Source organism: Sapajus apella, unplaced genomic scaffold (assembly GCF_009761245.1).
Source record: "Sapajus apella isolate SASKATOON/1434 unplaced genomic scaffold, GSC_monkey_1.0 scaffold69, whole genome shotgun sequence".
NCBI lineage: Eukaryota > Metazoa > Chordata > Mammalia > Primates > Cebidae > Sapajus > Sapajus apella.
Genome location: NW_022437009.1, coordinates 10,625,361 through 10,642,764, shown reverse-complemented (window position 1 = coordinate 10,642,764; position 17,404 = coordinate 10,625,361). Strand labels below are relative to the sequence as shown.

The 17,404-nt window shown below is 40.2% G+C and overlaps 1 protein-coding gene across 2 annotated transcripts in view; it reads right to left on the bottom strand.

The window, feature by feature from the left end:
* Positions 1–465: 465 nt before the first annotated feature.
* The window catches only part of PSMA5 (proteasome 20S subunit alpha 5), a 29,756-nt gene continuing 12,817 nt past the window's right edge, over positions 466–17,404 (bottom strand). For both annotated transcript variants that reach the window (XM_032249861.1, XM_032249862.1), the window contains 6 exons: positions 16,705–16,772; positions 15,714–15,821; positions 15,513–15,571; positions 14,628–14,730; positions 13,222–13,308; positions 466–706 (listed from right to left, as the gene is read on the bottom strand). In XM_032249861.1, coding sequence (XP_032105752.1) covers positions 629–706; positions 13,222–13,308; positions 14,628–14,730; positions 15,513–15,571; positions 15,714–15,821; positions 16,705–16,772 — 503 coding nt within the window. In that variant the 3' untranslated portion in view covers positions 466–628. The remainder of the gene's footprint in view (positions 707–13,221; positions 13,309–14,627; positions 14,731–15,512; positions 15,572–15,713; positions 15,822–16,704; positions 16,773–17,404) is intronic.

Genomic DNA, 17,404 nt, shown 5'->3' with positions numbered 1-17,404 from the left:
TATTAAGACCAGCCTGACCAATATGGTGAAACCACGTCTCTACTAAAAATACAAAAATTAGCCGGGTATGGTGGTGCAAGCATGTAGTCCCAGCTACCTGGGAGGCTAAGGCAGGAGAATCGCCTGAACTGGGGAGGTGGAGGTTGCAGTGGGCCGAGATCGCACCACTGCACTCCAGCCTGGGTGACAGAGCTAGACTCTGTCTCAAAAAAAAAAAAAAAAAAAAAAAAAAGAATAGGGATATTAATAACACTGTCCTTTTGGCCCACTAACATATGCATTTCAAACAAAAGACTGTATTACAATGGCTGGGAGCAATGGCTCACCCCTACAATCCCAGCACTTTAGGAGCCGGAGGCAGGAGGACCACTTGAGCCCAGGAGTTCAAAACCAACCTGGACAATATAGTGAGACCTCATCTCTTTAAAAAGACTATTAGAAGAGAACAGACAGTCTATAAACAAATATTTTAAAATTTTCTTTATTTCAGAACTGCCTTTATGTACAGACATCATTAAAAAAATGCACATACAATGGAAATTTTCCAAGGAACAGGAGCTGGAAATAAAATTTACGGACATTATTAGAACTGAAATTGTCCCAGAGAAGTTATGAGGATCAGGCTTCCTTAAATGTCCTTGATAACCTCTTCAAGTTCCTCCTTTGTGAACATGTGGAAATTCTGGCCAGGCTGCACTGTGGCTAGCTGGAAAGAAAACAGAAGGTTTATTAAGCTGGGTTCAATTACCCTGCGGATGGTCCTACCATGGTCAGCAGAAGCTGTGTTGGTGATGCAGCTATTCATTAGAAACTAAGGGATCTGCTGTCCCAAGGATATCCTTTCCAGGCAGCAGGTCCCTAAAATAGCTCTCTGCCTCCAAAATAAAAATGCTTATTGACCAAATTTTCTATTTTAAGGTTAACTCACCACATCATACTTAACCAAATGCCTGGCATCACCGTCATTTATTGAAGTCACTTCAACAGGGATCACAAAAGCAGCAACAAAGTACATGGAGTCAGTACTTTTTTCTGTTAAAGACTCCTTTAGAAATATATTTAAAGTATATTTAAATACCTAAAAGTTGAGCTTGTGTGTGTGACCTCAGGTTACTCGGCCACTCTGTGCCTCTATTTCTTCATCTGTACAAATGGGGACAATAATAATAGCTAATTCATAGAGTAGCTGTGAGGATTAAATGTTAATATATATAAAGTGCTTAGACCACTGTTTAGAACATAATGCACCAAATAATCATTAACTATTATTGTTAGACATTTTCTCTAAAATTGTTCATGTGGCAAAATGTAACAAAAAAAGTTTGTTTTGTTTTTTAAAAGGACTGACCAAGAAAAGATTTCATGAACACTGGCATAGGAAATTCGTTGTGACTATTGAAGATACCAGTAATAATGGGAAGTCCAGATTATATTTACATTTATGCAACAAAATAAAACTAGGGTCAGAAGATGGTTTTCCATTCTCTCTGCTGCTCACATCCCACAGTTTTAGGCAATACTGAGCGATAGGTGCCACTTCACATTTGCCTCAAAAGATTTGTGTTTTACATGTCATATCCTCATAGTGTCTTTTTTTTTCCCCATTCAATTTTAAAACTAAACATATGGCTGGAAATAGCAGCTCATGCCTGTAACCCTAACACTTTGGGAGGCTGAGGCAGGAGGATCACCCGAGTCTGAGAGTCAAAAACCAGCCTGGACAACATGGGGAGATTCTGTGTCTACCAAACTCCCTCCCCCCAGCCCCTCGCAAAAAACTAGCAGGGGGTGTGGCAAAAGCCTGCGTCCCACCCACTCAAGAGGCTGAGGTGGGAGAGTTGCTTGAGCCTGGGAGGCTGTGGCTGCAGTGAGTCGTGATCATGCACTGCACTGCAGCATGGATGACAGAAGGAGGGCCTGTCTAAAACAATTAATAATAATTTTTAAAAAATTAAATATACTAGCATTTCAAAGTAATTTTCAGTACTGATATTTAATAAACTTGAAAGTTGCTAGACAGACTTAGCATAATCCAGTTATGTGATGTTTAGTATCTTCTGCCTCATCTATAAGTAAAATTCAGAAAGACTGCTGCACATCTTAAGATATCTGATATCTGGGAACAGACTTAAAAAAAAAAAATGTTCTCTTCTCAAAGCCTGTAGTCTCCTCTAGATTCTCCCAAAAGATTTATCTCCAATTACATGAAAGGTCAGAAAAGTCCCAAATATATTTGCAAAATATATGTAAACAATTAGTTTACCATATAGACCATGAGTTCCATTCTGAGGATATTTAAATATACAAATATTGTTATTACTGCCTCTTTTGGCCAGACGTGGTAGCTCACGCCTATAATTCCGGCGCTTTGGAAGGCTGAGGCAAGCGGATCACTTGAGGCCAGGAGTTTGAGACTAGCCTGGCCAACATGGTGAAACCCTGTCTCTACTAAACATACAAAAACTAGTTGGGCATGGTGGTGCAGGTTTGTAGTCCGTGCTGAGGCACAAGAAGCGCTTAAACCTGGGAGGTGGAGGTTGCAGTGGGCTGAGATTGCCCCACTGCACTCCAGCCCGGGCAACAAAGTGAGATCCTGTCTCAAATAAATAAATAAATAAATAAATAAATAAGTTACTACTGCTTCTCTTAACATATATCTCTACATGATGATCAATGATGTGAGGACAGAGAAATACAAGGGCGATAATCTAAAGAGTGAGGGCCTAAAGAATTTCACTCATGACTCAGGCTACCCTTCTCAAAACATTACAGGCGCTAAAAAACAGAAACTGGGAAAAAAAACTGAGTAGAACAGTCCTACAGAAGAACTAGAATGCAAATCAATACTATTAATAATAGAATCTGAGCCAAGGACTGCCTTCAGGAAGTTGCTCATCACTAGATAAGTAAAAACAATCCCTTACTTTTGTGTAATATTAAAAATGTATTTGCATAATGAGAAAGATACTTTTCTATTTATTATCTCACTTTCAAAAAACATCTCCATGAGGCAGGCAGAGCAGATATTTTCTTTCAATTTATTCCACCAATAATTAAATACTAAGCACCTGTGCATTAGTTACATGTACTTGTGACTAAGGATCCAAAGACGAAGAAAGTCTGTCTTATCTACTAAGCACTACATGCCAAATGCATTCAATGTCAGGTAAGTGTTTATAATAGAGCTAAGCATATGTATAAGAGTGATCTGGGGGAGCCCAGGAAGGCTTCAAGGAGAAGCAACTTTTGAGTTGTATATTTAAGCATGGCAAGAATGGGTCAGACAGGAAGGCCAGACAATATGCAAATGCACAGAACCACAAAAGAACATGACGTATTTGCAAAATTGAAAGTAATTCTGGAGGGTCGCCAAGATGGCTGGGAGAAGACAACACCAGAATGCAGCTCCCAGCGAATGAGGTGCAGAGGGCTGGAGGACTTCCCGATTCCAAAAGACGTGCCGGGTTTGTTTCTGTGGGACTGATAGGGCAGGGAAGGAGCCGCCGGGACGAGAGCCGACCTGGGGGCCAAATCAAGACGGGGGTGGGGGTGGGGGGGTGCGTCCCCACCTGAAACATGCAGCTGGCTCGGAGGATCGGGGGACTTAACCCCCTCAGTGCTCCAATTCGGATCCTGTGCTTACCTTATCCCTCCTGCAACCCACGGTCCACGAGAGCCCTGACAGACGGTGGGGCACCGTGGGTAGTCGATGCAAATCTCAGCAGCGGCTACCGTGGGGTGCGGCAAGTTGTCGCTGGGACTTGGATGGGAGTTTGGACTAAGGCCAGCGGGACAGGCCGTCCTACAGGGGGAGGCAGAGTTGAAAGCAGGGAAACAGACCATAAGGCCCGGCAGGTCCCACCTCCACAGAACTTAAACTGAAGCCCTCGCCAGAGAGCTTGACAGCAAATACACCAGCTTGACCCCAACCAGGAAGGCATCCAGCTGGGGAAGGAGACGGCATTAGGAAGGCAGGGCCAATCTCACCTGCAAACTCCAGGGAAGGACCACCCACCCAAAAACCTGACTGAACCTGAAAGAGCTCAGCAACGCCTTCTACAGGCCAAAAAAGATATAGCTCTAACTTCAACAGAAAAAACATACACTTAAGAGACTCCTGAAATCACCAACTTCAAAGATCAAAGGGAGATCAATCCACAAAGATAGGAAAAAAAACAAAACAAAACAGTGCAAAAAGGATGAAACCATCAAAGAACACAACACCTCTTCACCTCCCAGGGATCACAACTCCTCACCATCAAGGGAACAAAAAAAGAGAACGAATTTGATGAATTGACAGGCTTCAGAAGGTGGGTAATAACAAACTTCTGAGTTAAAAGACCTTGTTCTAACCCAATACAAAGAAACTAAGAACCTTGAAAAAAGGTTAAACGAAATGCTAACTAGAATAACCAGCTTAGAGAAGAACATAAACGACTTGATGGAGCTGAAAAACACAGCACGAGAGCTTCGTGAGGCATACACAAGTTTCAACAGCCAAATCGATCAAGCAGAAGAAAGGATATCAGAGATAGAAGATCAAATCAATGAAATATAACAAGAAGGCAAGATTAGAGAAAAAAGTGTGAAAAAAATGAACAAAGCCTCCGAGTACTATGGGATTATGTGAAAAGACCTAATCTACGCTTGATCGGCATACCTGAGTGTGACGGGGAGAATGAATCCAAGTTGGAAAATACTCTTCAAGATATTATCCAGGAGAACTTTCCCAACCTAACAAGGCAGGCCAACATTCAAATCCAGGAAATAGAGAGAACACCACAAAGATATTCCTCAAGAAGAGCAACCCCAAGGCACATAATTGTCAGATTCACCAGGGTTGAAATGAAGGAAAAAATCCTAAGGGCAGCCAGAGAGAAAGGTCGAGTCACCCACAAAAGAAAGACCATCACACTCACAGTGGACCTCTCAGCAGAAACCCTGCAAGCTAGAAGGGAGTAGGGGCTAATATTCAACATCCTTAAAGAAAAGAACTTTCAACCCATAATTTCATATCTGGCCAAACTAAGCTTCGTAAGCGAAGGAAAAATAAAATCCTTTACAGACAAGCAATTGTGAGAGATTTCGTCGCTACAAGACCTGCCTTACAAGAGCTACTGAAGGAGGTACTAAACAGGGACAGGAACAACCAGTACCAGCCACTGCAAAAATGTACCAAATGGTAAAGAACAATGACGCAATGAAGAAACATCAATTAACAGGCAAAACAACTAGTCAGTAACAAAATGGCAGGATCAAATTCAAACATAACAATATTAACATTGAATGTAAATGGCCTAAATGCCCCAATCAAAAGACAAAGACTGGCAAATTGGATAAAAAGTCAAGACCCATCAATGTGCTGTATTCAGGAGACCCATCTCACATGCAAAGACTCACAAAGACTCAAAATAAAGGGATGGAAGAAGATTTACCAAGCAAATGGAGAGCAAAAAAAAGCAGGGGTAGCAATCCTAGTCTCTCATAAAACAGACTTTAAACCAACAAAGATCAAAAGAGATAAAGAAGGGCATTACATAATGGTAAAAGGATCAATGCAACAAGAAGAGCTAACGATCCTAAATATATATGCGCCCAATGCGGGAACACCCAGATACATAAAGCAAGTTCTTAAAGACCTACAAAGAGACTTAGACTCCCGCACAATAATAGTGGGAGACTTTAACACTACACTGACAATATTGGACAGGTCAATGAGACAGAAAGTCAACAAGGATATACAGGACTTGAATGCAGATTTGGACCATGCGGACCTAATAGACACTTACAGGACACTCCACCCCAAATCCACAGAATATACATTATTCTCAGCACCACATTGCATTTACTCCAAAATTGACAACATAATTGGAAGCAAATCACTCCTCGGTAAATGCAAAAGAACAGAAATCATAACAAACAGTCTCTCAGACCACAGTGCAATCAAATTAGAACTCAGATTGAGAAAATAACTCAAAACCACATAATCACATGGAAACTGAACAACTTACTCCTGAATGATGGATGGATAAACAATGAAATGAAGGCAGAAATAAAAATGTTCTTTGAAACCAATGAGAATGAAGACACAACATACCAGATCCTATGGGACACATTTAAAACAGTGTCTAGAGGGAACTTTATAGCAATAAATGCCCACATGAGAAACAAGGAAAGATCTAAAATCGACACCCTATTGTCAAAATTCAAAGAGCTAGAGGAGCAAGATCAAAAACACTCAAAAGCAAGCAGAAGACAAGAAATAACTAAGATCAGAGCAGAACTGAAGGAGATAGAAACACACACAAAAAAACCTTCAAAAAATAAATAAATCCAGGAGGTGGTTTTTTGAAAAGATCAGCAAAATAGACAGACCACTAGCTAGACTAATAAAAGAGAAAGAAGAATCAAATAGACGCAATAAAAAATGATGAAGGGGAGATGACCACCAATTCCTCAGAAATACAAACTACCATCAGAGATTACTACAAACAACTCTATGCTCATAAACCAGTAAATCTGGAAGAAATGGATAAATTCCTGGACACCTGCACACTCCCAAGACTAAGCCAAGAAGCTGAAACCCTGAATAGACCAATAACAAGGTCTGAAGTCAGGCAGCAATTAATAGCCTACCAACCAAAAAAAAGTCCAGGTCCAGACGGGTTCACAGCTGAATTCTACCAGACATACAAAGAGGAGTTAGTACCATTCCTGTTGAAACTATTCCAAACAATACAAAAAGAGGCAATCCTCCCTAACTCTTTCTTTGAGACCAACATCATCCTTATACCAAAATCTGGCCGAGACACAACTGAAAAAGAAAACTACAGGCCAATATCCATGGTGAACATTGACGCAAAAATCTTCAGTAAAATACTGGCAAACCAAATCCAACAGCACATCAAAAAGGTTATCCACCATGATCAAGTAGGCTTCATCCCGGGGATGCAAGGCTGGTTCAACATATGCAAATCTATAAACGTAATTCACCACCTAAACAGAATCAAAGACAAAACCCACATGATTATCTCAATAGGTGCAGAGAAGGCCTTCGACAAAATTCAACAGCCCTTTATGCTAAAAACTCTCAATAAACTAGGTATCAATGGAACATATCTCAAAACAATAAAAGCTATTTACGACAAACCTACAGCCAATATCATACTGAATGGGCAAAAATTAGAACCATTCCCTTTAAAAACTGGCACTAGACAAGGATGCCCTCTCTCACCACTCCTATTCAATATAGTATTGGAAGTTCTAGCCAGAGCAATTAGACAAGAAAAAGAAATGAAGGACATTCAATTAGGAAAAGAAGAGGTCAAATTGTCCCTATTTGCAGATGACGTGATCGTATATTTAGAAGACCCCATCGTCTCAGCCCAAAACCTCCTTAAGCTGATAAGCAAAGTCTCAGGATACAAAATCAATGTGCAGAAATCACAAGCATTCCTATACACCAATAACACACAAACAGAGAGCCAAATCATGAGCAAACTCCCATTTACAATTGCTACAAAGAGAATAAAATACCTGGGAATACAACTAACAAAGGAGGTAAAAGATCTCTTTAAGAACTACAAACCACTGCTCAAGGAAATAGAAGAGGACAAAAACAGATGGAAAAACATTCCATGCTCATGGTTAGGAAGAATCAATGTTGTGAAAATGGCCATACTGCCCTAAGTAATTCATAGATTCACTGCTATCCCCATCAAGCTACCACTGACCTTCACAGAACTGGAAAAAAAAAAACACTTTAAACTTCATATGGAACCAAAAGAGAGCCCACATAGCCAAGACAATCCTAAGCAAAAAGAACAAAGCTGGAGGCATCATGTTACCTGACTTCAAACCATACTACAAGGCTACAGTAATCAAAACAGCACGGTACTGGTACCAAAACAGAGATACAGACCAATGGAACAGAACAGAGGCCTTGGAAGCAACACCACACATCTACGACCATCTTTGACAAACCGGACAAAAACAAGAAATGGGGAAAGGATTCCCTGTTTAATAAATGGTGTTGGGAAAACTGGCTAGCCATATGCAGGAAGCTGAAACTGGACCCCTTCCTTACACCTCATACAAAAATTAACTCCAGATAGATTAAAGATTTAAACATAAGAATGAACACCATAAAATCCCTAAAAGAAAACCTAGGCAAAACCATTCAGGACATAGGCACAGGCAAGGACTTCATGACTAAAACACTAAAAGCAATGGCAACAAAAGCCAAAATAGACAAATGGGACCTAATTAAACTTAAGAGCTTCTGCACAGCAAAAGAAACAATCATTAGAGTAAACCGGCAACCAATAGAATGGGAAAAAATTTTTGCAATCTACCCATCAGACAAAGGGCCAATATCCAGAATCTACAAAGAACTAAAGCAGATTTACAAGAAAAAAACAAACAAACCAACCCATTCAAAAGTGGGCTAAGGATATGAAAAGACACTTTTCAAAAGACAAATACGTGGCCAACAAACATATGAAAAAATGATCATCACTGGTCAGTAGAGAAATGCAAATCAAAACCACATTGAAATACCATCTCACGCCAGTTAGAATGGTGATCATTAAAAATCTGGAGACAACAGATGCTGGAGAGGATGTGGAGAAAAAGGAACACTTTTGCACTGTTGGTGGAAGTGTAAATTAGTTCAACCATTATAGAAGACAGTGTGGCGATTCTTCAAGGATCTAGAAATAGAAATTCCATTTGACCCAGCAATCCCATTACCTAGTATATACCCAAAGGATTATAAATCATTCTGTCATAGAGACACATGCACACGTATGTTCATTGTGGCACTGTTTATGATAGCAAAGACCTGGAACCAACCCAAATGCCCATCGATTGTAGACTGGACAAAAAAAATGTGGCCCATATACACCATGGAATACTATGCAGCCATAAGAAACAATGAGTTGGTGTCCTTTGTAGAGACATGGATGAACCTAGAAACCATCATTCTCAGCAAACTGACATACTAAACACCACATGTTTTCACTCATAGGCAATGAGAACACTTGGGCACTGGGAAGGGAACAACACTCACAGGGTTAGGTGTGGGGGGTGGAGGGGAGAGGTAGGGAGGGACAGCAGTGGCAGGGGGTGGGGAGGTTGGGGAGGGATAACACCAGGAGAAATGCCAGACATAGGCAACAGGGCGGGGTGGGTGGATGGAGACAGCAAACCACCATGGCATGTATGTACCTATACACAACCCTACAGGATGTAGGACATGCACATGTACCCCAGAGCCCAAATACAATTTAAAAAGGGTGCACATGGAATATGAGGTGAAAAGGAGAGGGAGTAGTGGGGTCAGAGCTCATAGGGAGACGTAAAAGTATAAGAGTTAAGACCAGACCTGGATTCAAATCCTGACTCTACCATTTACCTGTTGGTCCTACCCTCTCAAAGCCAGTTTCCTCTTCTATAAAATAGTTTTTGGAATAGGAATATCTATCTCAAAAAAGTGTTGTGAAGATTAAGAGAATTGATGTAAAATACTTAGCAAAGTCTCTAACAGATTAAACAAATGACTTAAGAAGTAGTGAATTATGCCATCAAAAGAATTTAGGAATTTATCTCACAGACAATAGAAGTCAAAAACTTTTTTTTTTTTTTTGGAGACAGAGTCTCGCTCTGGAGTGCAGTGGCATGATCCCGGCTCACTGCAACCTCCGCCTCATGGGTTCAAGCAATTCTCATGCCTCAGCCTCCTGAGTACCTGGGATTACAGGTGCTCATCACCATGCCTAGCTCATTTCTTGTATTTTTAGTAGAGATGGGGGTTCCACCATGTTGGCCTGGCTGGTCTTGAACTCCTGGCCTCAAGTGATCTACCTATCTTAGCTTCCCAAAGTGGTGGGATTATAGGCATTACACCATGTCCGGCCAGAAAATATTTCTTAAGTGAAGAACAATTAAGATTAGATATGGCTTAGAAAATCCACTGCAGTAGCACAATGAGGAAAAACTAGACTGAAATGGAGGAGGGAAAGACTAATTAGGAAATCTCTGAAAATATACAGGTAGGGGGAAAATAGGGACCTGAACAAAAGAAGGCACTGGAAGTAGGGATGAAGAAGGGACATTGATTTGGAAGTTATTTATAAGGAAGCAAAGAAATGATCAAGTAAAATGGAAGGGAAGTTTAAGTCTTCCAGGTTTCTGGTGTGAATGAGTGCACTGCGGGTGTAATCAACCAAGATTAGAAATATGGGAAGATGAAATGGTTTTTAGGAAAGATAATGATTGTAATTTTAGAACTGTCAAATTTTAGGTGAATGCTTCAAAACGGTTAAATGATAGTTCCAAAGAGTGCCATGAAATCTGACAAACGAGTTATCTTAGCAAGGAGGAGTCTCATGGACATAAAAACTGAAACAAATAGTAGTGATTGAGGAGTAAACGAGAGGTGAAGCAGTGGAGATAATACAGGTTCTGTTTGGAGGAGACTTGACAAAAAGGTTAAAAAATAGGATGGATGAAATAGCACTCAGCAATAAAATATAACAGAATTCATATAACATAGGTGAAATTAAAAAAAACAAACACGGGTGAAATAATGTCAAGTGAAAGAAGTATGTATGACTCCATTTATATGAAATTCTAGAACACAATCAATAGTGACAAAAAGTAGATCAATGGTGGGTGAAGAGACTACAAAGGGACATGAGGAAACTTTGTTAACATTCGCTGAATTGTAAACTTAAAATAGGTATATTTTACTATATATAAATTATATCTCAAAAAAGTTTATTAAAAAAAGATAGGTAGGATACTAGATAGAAGGAGGTATACATAAAGATTTTCTTAAAAAGAAAGATGTAACTTGGATATTTTCCTTTTCTTAGGGGAAGCAGTTCATGGAGGGAGGCTGGAGATCCAAGGAACAACTAACGGCGTAGGAACTTAAAGCAGATGGGCTCTAGAGCAGTGGCTCCCAAATGTCAGTCCTTCTTAGACTGACCTTTTACGGCAGCCTATGAAAGCTGGTTCTATAGGTGAGATATTCTCCAGTACTCTCTAATCTTCTGTCCTTAACTAGTCTATCCCCTACCACGGATCAATCCAACCATCCATTTTCTCATGAGTGTAGTCAACGAATATCCTGGTAAGTACTGGTACTGATTGGTTTAATTACTGATTTATAATTACAGCCTTGGTTGGCCTTTAAATTTTATTTATTTATTTTTTCGAGACAGAGTCTCATGCTGTTGCCCAGGCTAGGGTGCAGCTAGAGTACAATCTAAGCTCACTGCAACCTCTACCTCCCAGGTTTAAGCAATTCTTATGCCTCAGCCTCCTGAGTAGCTGAGATTACAGGCACACACCATGACACCCAGCTAATTTTTTGTATTTTTTTTAGTAGAGACGGGGTTTCACTATATTGGCCAGGCTGGTCTTGAACTTCTGGCCTCATGTGATCTTCCTGCACATGTTGTCTCCTCTTCCTGGAATACCTTTCTGCCTCCCAAAGTGCTAGGATTACAGGCATGAGCCACTTTGCCTGGCCTCAACATGCATTCCACACCTCAGCAGTCAGACAAAACCTCAAAGTTTCCTTTTACCCACAATGTAATTTTTACATCTTGGAGCCTTTGCACATATTGTCCTCTCTTCCTGGAATATCTTTCTGCTCCCTTTTCCAGATATCACCTCTTCCAAGAAGCTTCCCTAGTGCTTTAGTCTTAAGTTACATGTACTCACAGGAATCTGTTCTCTATGTGTTCCCTGCACTACACAGTATACTACTTGAATAGGAATAGGATTTTCTGTGTCTGTAGCCTGACAACTAGCATAATGCCTGCTATATAATGGGTACTCAATATAATGCTGAATGAATTTTACTTTTCAAAACCAACTCCTTCATTCGTACCATGCCTTACCTCTTCTACAACTTTTCCATCACTATTCTAATCTCTCCTTTTATTTCTTTCTACATTTTTCTTTTTCTTTCTTTTCTTTTTGTTGTTGTTTTTTTTTTTTTTTTTTTTTTGAGATGGAGTCTTGTTCTGTTGCCCAGGCTGGAGTGCAACGGTGCGATCTCAGCTCACTGCAACCTTTGCCTCCTGGGTTCAAACAATTCTCATATCTCAGCTTCCCACCTGGGATTACAGGTGTCCACCACCACGCCTGGCTATTTTTTGTATTTTTAGTAAAGATGGAGTTTCATTATGCTGGGTAGGCTGTTCTTGAACTCCTGGCCTCAAGTGATCCACCTGCTTCAGCCTCCCAAAGTGCTTGGATTATAAGCGTGAGCTCCTGCGCCTGGCTCTTTAAAACATTTTTCTATATACTAGTTTCATCTCCATTTATATTTTCAAGACTTTTCCCTTAAAAACACATACTACTTTTCTTTAATGCTATCTTCTGCTGACACTAATCAAACTTCTTGAAAAGCAGCATATTCCTGTTTTCTCCACTCATCACCTCCCTTTCATTCTTTTTATTTTATCTTATTTTTGAGACAGAGTCTCATTTTATCACCCAGGTTGGAGTGTAGTAGCACAATCTCAGCTCACTGTAACCTCCGAATCCCAGGTTCGAGCAATTCTCATGCCTCAGCCTCCCAAGTAACTGGGACTACATGCACACACTACCACACCTGGCTAATTTTTGTATTTTTGGTAGAGACAGGGTTTTGCCACGCTGGCCAGGCTGGTCTCCAACTTCTGGCCTCAAGTGATTTGTCTGCCTTGGACTCTCACAGTGCTGGGATTACATGTGTAAGCTACCTCACCAGGCCTCGTTCTTTAACTCACTGAATTCTGGCTTCTGCCAGCACTTTACTGAAGCTGCTTATTATTCAAAGACCAGCAACAATTTCTTAAGAACTAAACATATAAAAATGTTATTTCCATGATCTATGTAGTCTTCAGCAATGCAAGCTATAATATCTGAATAAAAAACAATAAAACAGCCAGGTGTATTGGCTCTCACCTATAGTCCCAGCTACTCAGAAGGCTTAGGCGGGAGAACTGCTTGAGACCAGGAGTTTAAGACTAGTCTGGGAAACACAGCAAGACCCCATCTCTAAAAAATTAAAAAACATTAGCCAGGCATGGTGTGTGTACTTGTGGTCCCAGTTACTCAAGGGGCTTGGGTGGAAGGACTGCTTGAGCTCAGAAGTTCAAGACCAGTCTAGGTAATATAGCCAGACCTCATCTCTTAAACAACAACAAAACAGAAAAATACCTCAATGTTCGTTGCATTCAGCTTCTCCTCCATTACTTGTTTGAGGATGATGAGTGAAGACTTGATGGCTTCTTTCAGAGTCATAGACTTGAAACAAAGAAGGCAAGAAGATGTCTATTAATTATACATAATCTCTCCTTCCTTCAAAGATTTTCCCTTCATCTCACTGAAGAAATTATTTAATAAGTATGTCAAACATCTTAATTAGTACGGTGCATTACAAGTATCTCCAGAACTCAAGTAAATGGCAAGTAAGTGGAATACTTTTTCAGGAAAACCCCCAAAACCTGATTGTGAGCCACAGTAAAGTCACCAACCTTCATATAGTAAGTAGTCTTTGAAGAAGGGGAAAGGGATATACTTCTCTTGCATACATTTGAATTCCTCTTTTAATTTAGAATATAATATTATTGGTGATACCCTATGAACAATAATGCCCAAATGATCTAAGAAGGTAGCCCAATGGTTTAGAAAATTTACTTTTTACCCCATTTTGTATCCAATTTCCTCCACATGTAAAATTAATACCATTAGCAGCTGATGTGAGCGGGTATCCTTGTATGAACCACCTGAATGATACAACAGCCTTCAATCACACCAATGAGCTACCCAAAAGCAAATCTTCCCATCTCACAAAGAAAATATCAAATGCCCACTTGCTTCAAGAGCCAATTATAAAATGCTAAGTAAAGCTGAGAAATAGAGGATAAACTTATTATAGTACATCCACACCATGGTATATTACTTAGCCATCAAAAGAAAATATTGGTACAAGATAAATGGATCTCAAAAACATTCTGTTAAACAAAAGAGATAAAAATTGACAAATTCTTTAATTCCTTTTATAAAAAAGCACAAGAACAGACAAAACTAATGGACAGTAGTAAACATGGTTGCAAGGGAGGGAAAAAGATTGATTGGAATGTGGATGAGCATTTTTATTTTTTTAGTGGTGGAAAGTGTGGTTTTTTTGTTTGTTTGTTTTGTTTTTTGGGACGGAGTTTCGCTCTTGCTACCCAGGCTGGAGCGCAATGGCACGATCTCAGCTCATGGCAACTTCCGCCTCCTGGGTTCAAGCGATTCTCTTGCCTCAGCCTCCCAAGCAGCTGGGACTACAGGCATGTGCCATCATGCCCAGCTAATTTTTGTATTTTTAGTAGAGACGAGGTTTCACCATGTTAGAAACAGGATGGTCTCAAACTCCTGATCTCATGATCCACCCGCCTTGGCCTCCCAAAGTGCTGGGATTACAAGGGATTACAGGTGTGAGCCACTGTGCCCGGCTTCTTGTTTTGCAATAGTCAAAACTCATAGAACTGAACTCTTAAAGTCTGTACATTTTATTATATGTAAATTGTACTGTGATTTTCAAAAAAATAGTACGAGTTGTGAGAATACTTAATTACCTTGTGGTAAACTTCTTGCAAGGAGCTCTGGGCACCCTCTGAAGCAGAGCCAATTGCTCGAGCATCACACTGTACAAAAGTCCCAGATGGGTCCATATGAAACCTGCAAAACCCCCAAAATGAGGACTAAAATGCTTAAGAGTGGTGGCACTTTATGTAACAAACATCTCACTAAAACAAAGTATAAATTCTTGGCCCTGCAGCCAGGAAACACCACTGAAATATTGAGGCACAGATATAAAAGATGTTCTATGTCCGGAGAAACCAGACATTTCAAAAAGTGTTTAAGAAAATTAGTAACTTCCTTAGGGATTTAGAATTATAGTATAGTATGTATAAATATGGTACTTGTTTATGCCTATCTTAGTAATATTTGAAAATGAGGATCAGATCAACATTCCAGAGCAAAGCTCTAAAACATACCCTGACTATAGTAACAAAGTTACTTCTAAGTCCTTCCAGAATTAACGCTGGTTCCAATAGGAAAATTCTTCACAGAATCCCCACATTTGTGTTAACAGCATAGAATCACTAAGCTTTAGTATTAGAAGCCCCGTGTGTGTGTGTGTGTTTGCGTGTGTATGTGTGTATACACACATACATCTACAATAGCCCTTTTACAATAATTTTTTCTTTTTTTAATTTTAATTTTTTAACGAGACAGGGCTCTGTTATCCAAGCTGGAGTATAGTGGCACGATCATAGCTCACTACAGCCTCAAACTCCTGGGCTCAAGAGGTCTTCCTGCCTTGGCCTTCAAGTAGCTGGGACTACAGGTGCATGCTAATACCTGGCTAATACTCTACAATAATCTTCTCAGTCCCCACCCCAAATTAAAATAACTCTCTACAAAAGCATGAAGGAAAATTACAAAATGGTACTTACAGCTGGGGTCCTTTCTCATCAACTCCTCCAAACAACAATGCTACTCCAAAGGGACGAGACTAGAACCAAAAAGTAAGAGATATTAAGATAAACAGCTACGAAGTAAGGAGGTGAGAGGGGCTGGGAATGTTTATGTTCATAGGACAAATGTCCTAAGTCCCATAGAACAATAGGAAAACTCGACACAAGCGTCATGCTCACCATGGCACCTGGATCTGCATCTTCTTCTCCAAACTGGAGAGCTAGATTGGACACAGCTTGGGTCACACTCTCCACCGTCATTGTCTCATTGTAGGTGAACCAGTGGTTCTAGAAGAAGAGCAAGGCATGGAACACCCTTCTAATAAGGACATTAAAGCAGCCCACCATCTCACTTTCCTTTGGGATTGGAAACTGAAGGCTCAAATGTGGTTTTCTTAATTAACATTAACCCTGAGTACTTGGGAGTACATGAGGGGAAGAGAAATAGCTCTGGAAATAAACATATCACAAGGACTCTAAGCAACGATGGACAAGAAAATTACTGCCTTGAAAAAAAGGGTTATGCCCTCAAAGCACCAAGTTTACTCTTTTCAAAAACTAAAAGTGCCTCTTTCCGTCAAAGACTCTAGCTTATTCTGTTGATGTTTAAGTTAAATGACTTATTCTTACATAAGTACAGACAGCAAACTTGCAAATAAGTGCAAAAAATTTTACCGTGTGATATATTTTTCTTACTAGCCTATCTCCAAGCAGCAGCTACAAAGTTAAAACAAACAAAAAACAGTATCCCTGACCAGTATTTGTCAGCTGCTACAAGTTATTACTCACCAAAGGAGGACTGTTACTTGCAAGCCTGGCAGCAAAGGCAGTTGAGGGGAGAATATCCTTTAACTATGTCCACCTCCTGCCGTGGTGCTCCCACAGAAAGTCAATTAGGAAACAATGCATTGCAATGCATGCTTTATATAAGCAAAGCCAAAAAAAGCAAGACACTGTCAGCACTACTGACCAGAGCTTCTTTAAAACTGCAATGGTTGGATGGCTAAACTCCAAGCCCCAGAAAGTTCTAACTGGAAATTCTACCCAAAATTACTCCCAAGAGCCATATCTAATATTGACACAGATATCTGCAGTATAGCTCAGGCAGCTATATAATAACTAAACAAGGAACTCAAGCATCCTGGTAAAAAGGAGATGATGCCAATTTTACCTGTGTCTCCACTCTGGCTTTATCAATTAAAGTCTTAGCATCAGCAATTAGCCCACTCATGGCACAACCTGCAATGTAAAATTGACAGTGACCCAGTGGCCAAATCCTTGTAGAAGTCTTTCATCCACTCAGGAAATCCTGAAATTCTGGAGTGGAACTATGGCAGCCATTCAGCTATCCCATAGTATTTTATACCCTAAAGATTAGATAGGAAATGATCTGCACTGAACCCAAGTATTGATGTTAGAAACAAAAAACCATCCACAATGACACAGAAGTCCAGGCAATAAAAATAAGTCCAGAGAAGAGCAGCTAACCAAACACAAATTTCCACATATTATATCCCTAGGCATCCCTTTAGCACTCTTTGTAGACCATGATACATTTTCAAACTAAGCAAACACTAATGCCCCAAGCTGAGAGACAAGGAAGAGATCACCTCACTATGAACTACAGTGGAGGACCCTCAAATAAATCAAAAGCCTTTTGCCTCTCTGTCCCAAACACAAAGCAACTAATTATATCAGAGAGAGTGTGCCTGATGGCCCAAGCCACCACGATTATAATTATAACTGTTGTTATTATTTTTTTCCCCCAGACAAGAGTCTCACTCTGTCACCTAGGCTGGAGTGCAGTGGCTCAATCTCAGCTCACTGCAACCTCTGCCTCCCGGGTTCAAGTGATTCTTCTGCCTCAGCCT